Source organism: Lipotes vexillifer, unplaced genomic scaffold (assembly GCF_000442215.2).
Source record: "Lipotes vexillifer unplaced genomic scaffold, Lipotes_vexillifer_v1.1 scaffold23, whole genome shotgun sequence".
NCBI classification, from domain to species: domain Eukaryota; kingdom Metazoa; phylum Chordata; class Mammalia; order Artiodactyla; family Lipotidae; genus Lipotes; species Lipotes vexillifer.
In genome coordinates, this window is record NW_006796283.1 from 2,614,993 (window position 1) to 2,626,073 (window position 11,081).

Below are 11,081 nucleotides of genomic sequence, written 5' to 3' on the forward strand. Positions count from 1 at the left end.
TCCTCCTGAAGGGGCGCAATCCCACCAGGCAGGTAGTACAGCAGCTGCGGCCCCCAATTACAGGTGAGAAAACTGAGGCCCCAATACAGAAGGTCTAAAACCAGGTCTCTGACTTCCTGGATGACATTCTGCCTTCAGACGTTGAGCTGAGCCCCTAGATGTGTGGATTACAGCCCCGGGACAACTGAGTTGGTGAGGAGACTTCCGTGGACGTCGGTCCTCACATGTCAGGAGCTACAGGCGGGCAGGGGTCTCCTGACCAGCACGAAGAGGGAGGGGTGGCCACGTGGCCACCTCTGTTTCAGCCTCAATGCCCAGCCTGGCCCCCTGCAACAAGCTGCTTGTCAGGTCTCTCTGGGCCCATCGGACCACGTGGGGCCCTGGAGCCCAGGTGGGTGGCAGTGGATGGACTGGCCACTCGGAGCTCACGTGGCCCCTGGGAAATGGCTACAGCTGAGCAGTGAGGCTCAATGCCCAAGGGCTAGTCTCATCCTCCCCGTGGTGGGAAGGTCAAGGGTCAGAGGCCAAGGCAGAGCCGCCAGCGCCTAAGAGGGGCCTGGAGGGAGCCGATCTGACCTTGGGTGACGCTGCTCCCCAAGCTGACTCTGTGGACAGTGACAGCACAGGAAAGCCAGCCGGTGGCCAGGCCAGAGGAGCTTCTGGGCCTCGGCTGCCTCCCCTGGGGAAAATTCTATGGGAACCACAAACACAAAAGCCTGCGAGTACAGCCTCTCCGGAGGGGAGGGTGGGTGTACCATGCTGGTCTCAGCGGGAGCCAGACCCCCTGAGTCAGGTGGCCTCCAGAGCAGGTGCAGTCAGAGCGCCGAGGCCTGGACTCTAGCTCCCTGAGCCTGGGACAGGTGACAGGGGAGGGGACAGCAGTGCCTTGGCCAGGAGCTGAGAGCCAGCCCCAGACAGCTGGCAGGGCTGCCGTCCAGCCCTCGAGGCCCGGGAGAGCTGCCTTGCAGGAACACAGAGGAGAAGCCCATGAGAGGTTACAGCGTCTGCTTCCAGATTTCAAGGGTGAAGCTGTCAAAGGACTAGAGCTTGACTCCAAAACCGATGCAGAACAGACCTGAAACAGCACTGCCCACTTGCCTACCATAGGAGGTGCTGGAATCTTCTGGCCTTTGCTCAGGCTGGCGTCCAGGGAGGGATTGTACAGTCAGGAGGAGCCCAAAGGTGTCCTAAGTGACAGGGTCTAGCCCCCGAACTGGCCCCGATCTGCACGTCCCGGTGGGAGGTCCGGGGTCTCCCAGCTGCCCCTGACTTCCGTTCGTATCCCCCTGCCCGCGGCAGGCACTAGGGCACCACTGTTGATCAGCCCAAGGCCTTTCCTTCTACAAGCCTTTCACTGAGATGTTCTTTCCTTTTGGGGGTTGGGAAGGGAGCTAGCGCAGGTCTTTAAGGCAACGAGACGTGAGCACGCGGGTTAGTTTCACGAAAAGTCACTACATCTATGATAAGAGAGAAACGGCAAACCTGAAGCACGTGTCCAGGCCACCGTCCAGAGGGCGAGGCCGAGCCCGGGACACTGCCAGGGGGTTCTCAGAACCCCTCCGTTCTCGGAGACGTGCCGGAATCTGGCGACAGGATCTGGTCCCTCTGAGGCACATCGTGCTATGGGTGGCGTGAGGGGAGAAAAGACGCCCCCTGCCCCCACACACACGTTTCTTTAAAAAATAATCATCTTGGTGGCGTTGACGCGACCTAAGATTAAGTTAAAACAAAAATAATAAAGGGATTTCCCTGGCGGTCCAGTGGTTAAGACTCGGTGCTCCCAATGGAGGGGGCACAGGTTCGATCCCTGCTCGGGGAACTAAGATCCTACATGACGCACAGTGCGGCCAAAAAATAAAATAAAATAAAGTTAAAAAAAAGTACAAACACACAAAGGTGAGAAGGGAGAAGGCCCGACTCGGCAGGAAGCCCCGCGGCCTCCTCGGTCCAACGTTCCCGCCTCCACGCTCGAGAGGTATCCACGGACATCCGTCTTCTGGGACTAAATTCGTACCAGGGTTCACAGTGGCCCGGCCGCCACCCCGGGGGAGGGACGGTGGGGGCCCCCAGCTGAGCTGCCTGGATGATGGGACCGGAGTCGCTTTCTAAGGGGTGGGTGGTTTAAGACAATCTCCGCGTTTTCTTTCCGGCAGCTTCTCAGATCTTGTTGCTTACGTCTCCTGGGGAACCACGTGCATGAGCTTCTGGCAAAGGACCGTCGTGGAAACTGCCAGGAGAAGAGCGGAGTTACTTGGGGATCCTGCGGCCCCGGGGGGTCAGGGCAGCGAGGTGTGCGGGCTCACCCCGCCCCGTCCTGATGCGTCCTGAGGTTGTAGGACAAGCCGGAAAGCCAGAAATTTATGTGGACCCTCCCAATTTGCGTGTGTGCGCGCGCGTTTGCACATCGGGCCTGCAGGCCTCCTGACGGTTACTGACGGTTACGTTACTCAGGGAGGTGTGGCCAAGGATCCCGGCAACAGGCGGGTGCCGGCTCCACCCCTCATCCCGGTTCAGACCCCAGGACCATCGAGAGACGTAACTAGATGGTGGCCCTGCTGCTGGAGGGCTGTGACACCACACCTGGGCCACCGCCTGGCAGACCTCCAGGACCGGCAGCCAGCACGCCCACCACGGTCCTCAGAGGGGCTGGAACAGGCGGGTGTGCTGGCGCCCAGGTGAACCCATCACCCCCAGAGCCTTCAGGAGCATCACTCGGGGGAGACTTCAAAACGGAGGGGCCCTGCTCTAGGCCCTTGGTGTGTTCTGACAGCTCTTTAACAGGGACTGCAGTCCGGGCTGGAGGCAAAGCTCCAGCAACGTGATGGACGGCGTCCTGGGCCCCGGGCAGGTGCCCATCAGAATTCTGGGACGGCTACCCTGGGGATTTTGAAGCCCACGCAGGAGCCTGTCACGCTAACAGCGGTCTCGGCACAGGGTCCTGAACCAGGCTTGTACATGAGCCCTGTGGCCACAGTGCAGATCCTGTTTCTCCTCCTCAGCCGGCTGGGTTTAAGCTGGCGGCAGACGGGGATTTCGTTACTTGGCAAGAGCGGCCTGGTTTTCTGGAATCCCTTTTTCTGAGATTAGCTGGTGCGCAGCTGAGCGCCTTACCCTGAAACACGTAGGCTAGGTCACCACCAGACACGCCCAGCTCGGTCTGCTTGGCCAGGGCCTCACACGTCCCGACCCCGACCCTCCGCTGACCCAGGGCCGTGGGCACTGCCTGCCGTGCGACTCCTGGCCAGGTGGGAGGGGCAGACCCCAGGGCGGCTGGAGGAGGCCCGGCTTGTGGGGAGGTACTCACAGATGCTCTGCAGCAGCCACTTGGGCTTGTTTTTCCACCAGACCCCGAGGAAGTAGACAGGCAGGCCGCTGAGGATGATGGTGAAGCCGATGCCGCACTCCACGGGCGTCTTCCAAAAGGAGACGGCGATCAGGAACAAGCAGGCCAGGATGAACAACGCTGGGAGAGCCAGGTGGACCTGGGGAGGGGACGCAGCTGACACGGGGAGTGGGACCTCCCCTCCTGTCCTGCGCCTGTGGTGTCCTGGCCACCCCTGGGAGCACGGCGTCCTCCCTGTGCCCCCGCCAGAGCCGGCCTCGCCCTTCGGCCCACCCAGCCCCTCCCATGGACCCCCCGGACAGCCCTGCGCCCAGCTGATCCTTCCGGATCCAAAAGGGCCCGACCTCCCGGGCTGCCACACTCGCCGTGCAGCGTCTCTAGGGTTTACGAGGGCCTGAGGTTCCCCTGAGTCGTGCCAGGACCCCACCTTGTTCTCCGTTTACCCACCTCAGCACCCGGCGCTGGGCAGTAATTACCCAAAGCCCAGCTGGTGCTGGCGGGTGAGCTGGACCAACCAGGCTTCCCAGGTCGGGCAAGGTGGGCCCCCCTGGTTCCCACATCGCAGGGCGGGACCCTGGCCCCGCCCCTCACCACGGTCTCCCAGTGTTGGGGCAATGCCTCTGGGAAGGCCGTGGCCACCCGCTAACAGGCAAGGGGCGCCCACCTCCTCAGAGAGCCCTTGCGGATGGACTGGACCACAGGCTGCGTGGCTGCTTGGCAGACAGCCCCGCCCACACAGGGCCCGGAAGAGGAGCCACAGAGGCACCCACAGCGCAGCCAGGGCCCCAGGGACACTTGTCCCCTGTCTGCACCCACCGTGCCTCCTGCCAGGCGGCCTGTCCACACCTGGAACCCGCCCTCTGTCTACACCTTGGCAAGAGACCCTGGGGTGAGCGAGGGTCCCATCAGGTCGGCCCTCATGCCTGCTCCACCCCCAGCTCCACAAGGACAGGCCCCCACGAGCAGGGAGCAAGGTGGTCCAGGGCACTGAGGTCGCTGGGTCCCGTGGCGGAACCTGTCCAAGACAGGAAAGCTGGTCCTGGCTGGCACTGCAGGACTGCTCGGTGGGTGAGGGGCCCGTGGACAGGCGCCAGCTGCTGGCCACACGCCACCAGGACTGGATGAAGGGCAGAAGCTGCCGGTCGGCAGCCGCCACGCCACGGGCTCTGCCCTCTCACTCCAGCATGACTTGTCGGGGGGACAGCTGACGTGCTCACCAGGCCTCCCCAGCAGGGCTGTGACCCCCTTTTTGGAGAAATAAGGTCGCCCTTGGGCAGCTGTGCCCGGTACTGAGTTTATGAGGACACAGAGAGCCGACCTCAGGCCGGGGGGACGGTGGGCAGCCTGGTCCCGAAAAGCCTCCATTCACTCAGGGGCAAAGTCAGGGGATGCGCCCCTCCCCAGACAAGGTGGGGCCCGCGCCCTCTGCGCCCACGTGCAGTCTGCTCACGGCACCCCGGCCGCCCGGGGCCGCCAGCTGCTTTACTCCTGCTCCTCTCCTTTCGCTAGAAGATAAGCTCCAGGAGGATTAGGTGCTGGGGGGCGGGCGTCTACCGTGTCCTTTGAAGAGCCCCAGCACCGAGAATCAAACGGTCGTCAGTAGAACTCAAGGCTTCTCACCAGGGCCCTTGGAGAAGGGTGCCCTGAGCTCCGGTGTGCAGAGGGGACGGAGGCCCACAGGGCGACGCTGGCTGCCCGGGCACACGTGGGGGCGGTGCGGACCCTCACCTTGATGGGCCGCTCCAGGTCTGGCTTCTGGTGGCGGAGCCAGACCATGCCGACGATGGCCAGGGCCACGCAGAGCCAGTTAAAGAAGCTGAAAAAGTTGATGACGGAGAAGACGTCTCTGGAGAAGGCATAGAGCAGGGTCATGGCGCCCTGCAAGCATGGGGACGGGCCGTGAGCCGCCGCGGCACGCCTGGCGGGCGGGCCTGGCGGGCAGGCCGGCCGCACGCACCCGCTCCCGTCTTAAAGGAAGGTGTGGTCTGTGGGACACGCGGGCCCTCACGGCAAAGGAAAGCGCTGATGGGGAAGGGGCCAAGGCGCCCGGATTTCAAGGAGGGGGCACAGGCCACGCGCTGCCCTGCGGGGGAGGTCTGGCTCCACACGCCTCCAGGTTGTTCTTGCTTCTTGTTTCTCTCTCTTTCTTTATAACAACCACCACGTATTAACTTTGGAACGAGAAACAAGAAACTATCCAGCGCCCTTTGCAGTTCAGGGGAGCGTGTGGCGAAGAGCACGACGTGGAGAAATGCTTTGCGCCGCAGCCCGTCTCACCTCCACCTTGGCCTCCGGCCCGCAGCCCGGTGACACTGGGCGGAGCCGGGACGGCATGGCCGCTCCCCGGACTCCCTCCGCAGAGCCCCCAACAACCCCCGAGGGACAGGGATCCCTGAGGGACACGCCCACCCTCCACCTCGCCCCCGCCAGTGACCCCTGCCCCATGGAGGGCGGGGACTCACCGTGAACACGAGCGAGGGCACGGGCGTCAGCAGCTGCGGGTGGATCATGGAGAGGATGGAGGGCAGGTGGCCCTCCCTGGCCCCCACGAAGAACAGCCTGTGGACGGAGGGGCAGGCGGTCGGCCTCGGCCGAGGGACCCAGGCAGGTGGGGAGCGGAGGGGGCCTGTGATGAGGACCGGGCTCCCGGCCGTGGGCCTTGGTGTCCCCCACGGAGCCAGCTGGAAAGGGGCCCTGTCACCTCCAGCCCCCCGCAGGGTTCACGTGAACCCACGAGAGAGCCTGGACGGACACAGCGGTTGTGTCACCTCTGGGCAGGAACGTGCGTCATTTCTGTGTCACTTGAATGTTTTGACAGCTACGTTATTACTCAAAGTAACAAAAGATAGAGCTCTCCGAGCGCACACGAGAAAGCCACACGTAGCGGCTCCCCACGCGCAGCCCCACCCGCTCCACCGCTCTGCCGCCAGAGCCTGAGTGACCAAGGGCGACGGCCCTGGCCGGGCTCACCTGGAAGACGTGAAAAGGGACCCGTTGACGGAGCCAAAGCAGGACAGACCCACGAAGACGGGGATGATCCAGGACATGACGCCCAGGTGGTAGTTCCCGAAGTCCTAGACAGACGCCGAGCGTGAGCCCTGCCCCATGACGCCCTGACTGCCTCACCTGGTCGTCCGCAGGCTCCTCACCGCCCCCCACCCCCGGGCTGGCCCACACACAATCCCCTCCCTGAGGGCTCAGTATTTATTCGGAAGGTGGGACAGGCCTCTGAGGTGGGGCTGGAGGTCCGTAATGGACTCAGCCCCTCGGCTCTAAGAGCGACCGTCACTGGGACCACCACAGACGTGCCAACTTAAAACTGTCCAGGGTGGTCTGGGCACCAGCGCTGCTAAAGCCCCCTGTGGTCCCCACATACAGCCAGCGCCCTGCACCCGCTGGCAGGCTTGGTAAAGCACCAGCTCAACCCCTCTGAGTAGGAGCACAGTTTGCAGACGAGGGGCCCAGCCTGCTTCTCCTCGTGGGCTCAGAGGGCCGCGGCCGGCTCTTAGCGGCAGGTGGCATCTTACCACGGCCACAGCCTCCGACGAGAGCATCTGCTCAGGGGACAGCGTGCTGAAGTAGGCCAGGTTCGTCAGCACGTACACCAGGGTGACGACGGGGAGGGAGACGATGATGGCCAGGGGCAGGTTTCTGCAAGGACCGGGCAGGCACGTCACCAAAGTGAAGCCTGCGACGACGGGGCCGGCCCGTCCCTCGCTGCAGGGCAAGCGGCACGTGACCAGCAGGTGGCGCTCGGGGCAGGGCAGCTGTGCAAACCGGGGCCAGCGACTCAACCCTGCCGGCCTCCACGCCCCCATCTGTGAAATGGGCTTCCTGCCCATTCTGAGGACGCACCTTCTTCCAGATCACACGGCCCCCACGATCCTGACCCCAGGGGCCCTCCCGGAAGGCCATGCACTGCTTCTGTCAGGGGCTGGGCTGAGCCCAAGGATGGGCTCTTGGACAGAAAAAGACTTCTTCCTTCTCTCATGTGAAAATGACAAAAACACGCGTCTCTGTTCACATACATACCTGTAGGGGTTAATCATCTCCTCTGTGACAAAATTCAAGTAATTCCTAGAATTTAGAGAGCAGACTTTTATTATACGTTCCTCCCGCAGTCATCGGGAAGAAAGAATGCAGGTTCCATGGGGAGTCCGACCTGGCTGCCCTGGGCCGGTGGAGAGGGGACGCTCACTCCCTCCTGGTGGGCAGCTGGGGCCACGGGGGTGCCTCCTGACATGGCGATGGTCCTGCCCCGCCCCAGCGCCATCCCCACTGGGAAGCGGCACCGGCCCTGAGGTGTCAGCAGAGGTTTATCTCGGGGCCCTGTTCTCGGGGGCAGGACACGAGCCGAGAACAGCACTGCTATGAGGGCCCCTCTGTGCTTCCTCGGAAAGCAAGGGGTGTCCTGCCCCCGCCCCGTAGAATTGCCTGTGGATGGCTGAGAGGTGTGGATTTCTGGACACTTTGGGGGCTGGCACGTGTGCCCCAGGGCCCAGATGTTCTAGAACCTACCATCCCCCGTAGGCAAAGAGGCCGCTGTACAGCGCCAGCACGATGTTCCCCACGTCCACTTTGGTGCCTTCAAACGAGGACTTGGGGTCCAGATTGGACATGTTACCTGGCAGGGGCCAAACAGACAGATAGGGATTCTGGGTTAGAAATCGTAGCACGCAGGCCAAGCCACAAGTTCCGAAATGTTCCTGGTTCAAAATACAGTAATAGACAAAAATGCAACAGATTAAATGCACCTGTGAGCCCCCAGACTCCCAGGGGCCGGGCAAGGCAGGCAGGGTGAGCGCAGTTCTGCTAGGTCTGAGGCCCCTGGCCCCGCCCACTTGAGATGGGGAGGGCAGCTCTGCAGACCCCCGGCCGGGCAGACACCCAGCGCCCATCTGTGCCTGCGGGACAGGATGCCTGGGACGGGTGGGCACCGGGGTGGGTCTGCCTTGCTTGGGCTGCAGGGCGCTGGGCGCCTCAGAGGATGCTCCCTGCAGACCTCAAGATGCGGCCCAGTCAGGGCACCTGGGCTGCGTCTCCACTCTCCCCCTTAGTGCTGGAAGCCCAGAGCTGCTAAGCGTAAGCCAGACTTCTCGTCTGGGCACACGAGCTCCTGAAGATGACCTGGACCCGCCCTGGACCCGCCCTGGGACGTGGCTGCACCCGAGGGGCTGCAGCTGGTGAGGGACTCAGCTCTGTTCCCTAACCCAGATGGACGTACTGGGCTCTTGGACACAGGGGGTCGGCTTCTCTGCTGACCATTTCCACCCTGAATGGCCCCAGGCGTCCTGGGCTTGTGGCTGTATCGCTCCAACCTCTGCCCGTCTTCATTGGCACCTCTGCTGTGGCTCCTCTTGTGACCCAAAAGGACACCTGTCATTGGAGTTAGGGCCCCCCTAACCCAGGATGATCTCAGCTCCATCCTTTCCTTAATTACACCTATAGAGACCCTTTTCCTGAATAAGGCCACATCCACCGATTCCGTTGGACATGTTTTGGGGGCCACCACTCAACCCAGTATGGTAGACATGAAACGTGGGGGCCTTAGAAGGGTCCCTGGCTATTAGGACAGTGTCTGGCCCTTTCTGAGGCTGTTACACCATCTGTGAAATGGCCCCATAACACCCAGGCCCAGAAAGACTCGCTCCATAAGGAGGGACCAGCCTGACAGCCAGGTGCCGACAGACACGGGCAGGGGCTCGGCCAGACTCCACAGAGTTTTGGTTCCTGGCTCCCCGGCTCTGGGTGCGGCCGTGACACAGGCCCCATGGCTCTGGATATGAGGGTCTGTGCCCCGTCCTGCTGAGAAGCACGTGGTCCAGGACCCGAGGGACCAGGCGAGATGTGACCCTGGGGCTGCTACATGGGTCACTGCCTCCCGTGGCTGGAGGACCTGCAGGTCCCTCGGGGGATGGGGGGATGGAGGACGCCACACCTTCCACCAGGGCGATGGCTTTGGTCACCCCAGGAACACAACACGGTGATGGTATGAGGAGGTCAAAAAGCGGACCCGTGGCAGGGAGGCTCCCATAGAACCCCGTCATTCTACCCAGTCAAAGCCTGCACTTCAAGGCAGCACTGATTTCCTCTGGCAAACACTGCGGGGGGAGGGGAGGGACCCCAAGTTCCTTTCTGGGTCCAGATGCTCTGGACGACTGGACTCTGCCCTGCAGGTGTGCTCAGGCGTGAGCTGGGAGAAGGACTTAGGACGCAGGAGGTCCCTTCCGCTCCCCAGATGAGGCCACGGTCTCATGATGAGAAAAGGCTCCAGGGAGGCTGGCACCTCACCCAGCCCACCACCCACACGTGGATCTGTGTTGGAGGCCCGGGTCCTGAGACTGCCCGGTCACAGGGTGGTCAGCAGGCTGGTGGGCGGGGGCAGTGCAGAGAACCGGCTCAGGACAGGGCACCCCAGCACAGCACCCAGAGCCTGGCTGCTCCCCACGGAATGTCCTGGAATGTGCCTTCCTTTACATCTGGGAGGAGGGGGAGGGGCACCTGTCCCACAAGTTGGGGAAGCTGAGGCTCAGGCCACCTGCCCACGGACCTGGGTCTGGCATCCTGAGCAGCCAGCCGCTCCCAGACGCTGCAGCTGCTCCCGCGACCCCAGGTCTCCAGAAGACCCCGCACCCCTACAGGGTGTTGCTGCTGCCAGTCAGGGTCTTGCAACTACTTGTGGAACACTAAAGGCCTTTCACAGCAAGGGCTCCTTACAAGTAAGGCACTTGTGATTTTTCTCCTCAATCTGCACCATTTCCCCAGCAGGACACACTTCGATCTCCTGCTTGCGCTTCAAGGGGAACTGCTTTCCGCACATGCTGGAAGATAGATCTTGGTGCAGCCATTAAAGCTGGCTCCCAGGACTTCCCTGGTGGTGCAGTGGTTAAGAATCCGCCTGCCAATGCAGGGGACACAGGTTCGAGCCCTGGTCTGGGAAGATCCCACATGCCGCGGAGCAACTAAGCCCGTGCGCCACAACTACTGAAGCCTGCACGCCTAGAGCCCGGGCTCCGCAACAAGAGAAGCCACCATGATGAGAAGGCTGCGCACCTCAACAAAGAGTAGCCCCCTGCTCGCCACGACTAAAAGAAAGCCCACGCGCAGCAACTAGGACCCAAGGCAGCCCAAGATAAATAAATAAATAAATTTATTAAAAAACCTGGCTCCCACCTCAAGCACAATCCTGAATTAGTGACACTGTACACGTGTGTGTGCATGCGCATGCACCATGGATACACGCACGTGCACGTGTGGGCTAGAGACACGGCTGTGCGGGAGGACGGCCTGTGCTCTTGCTGAGAATAAAATTCAAAGCTTGAAACACAGGCTGGGGTTACAGAACCACCGTCTTCAGCCCCGAGGCCTGGGAAGCCTCTATGTTTTCATCAAGGGGCTCTGTGCTAACAGCTCAGAGTCCTGACGCCCCGAGACAGTGGATGGAATTCCCGCTGCAGAACGGTTATTTCCTGGATTTACAGTGACTTTGCAGCCTCTGAAACCCCAAGAAAATACTAGCTGCTCTGGCCCAACGGCAGACTGAAGTTTCCCACGGGCTCCACTGGGGGCCTCGGTAGGACAGGTGTGGCCAGGCCGTCCTGCTGGGAGCTCTCTTGGTTATCCGGGGCCTCAATCCCTGTCTACAAAGCAACCGAATCCCCTGGAGGAAAGTGCGCATCCAAGGTGCACAGAGGCCAGCACACCCCCTGCTTCTCTCCTGGCACGGTGGCGGGGGGGG

At 62.1% G+C, this 11,081-nt stretch overlaps 1 protein-coding gene across 1 annotated transcript in view; it reads right to left on the minus strand.

The window, feature by feature from the left end:
- Window positions 1-2,171: 2,171 nt before the first annotated feature.
- SLC7A5 (solute carrier family 7 member 5) overlaps window positions 2,172-11,081 on the minus strand; it is a 30,755-nt gene continuing 21,845 nt past the window's right edge. Inside the window, exons 4-11 of the mRNA XM_007468468.1 lie at window positions 7,862-7,967; window positions 7,376-7,420; window positions 6,871-6,994; window positions 6,314-6,417; window positions 5,806-5,902; window positions 5,072-5,221; window positions 3,305-3,482; window positions 2,172-2,227 (exon numbers count right to left, since the gene is read on the minus strand). Coding sequence (XP_007468530.1) covers window positions 2,172-2,227; window positions 3,305-3,482; window positions 5,072-5,221; window positions 5,806-5,902; window positions 6,314-6,417; window positions 6,871-6,994; window positions 7,376-7,420; window positions 7,862-7,967 — 860 coding nt within the window. The remainder of the gene's footprint in view (window positions 2,228-3,304; window positions 3,483-5,071; window positions 5,222-5,805; window positions 5,903-6,313; window positions 6,418-6,870; window positions 6,995-7,375; window positions 7,421-7,861; window positions 7,968-11,081) is intronic.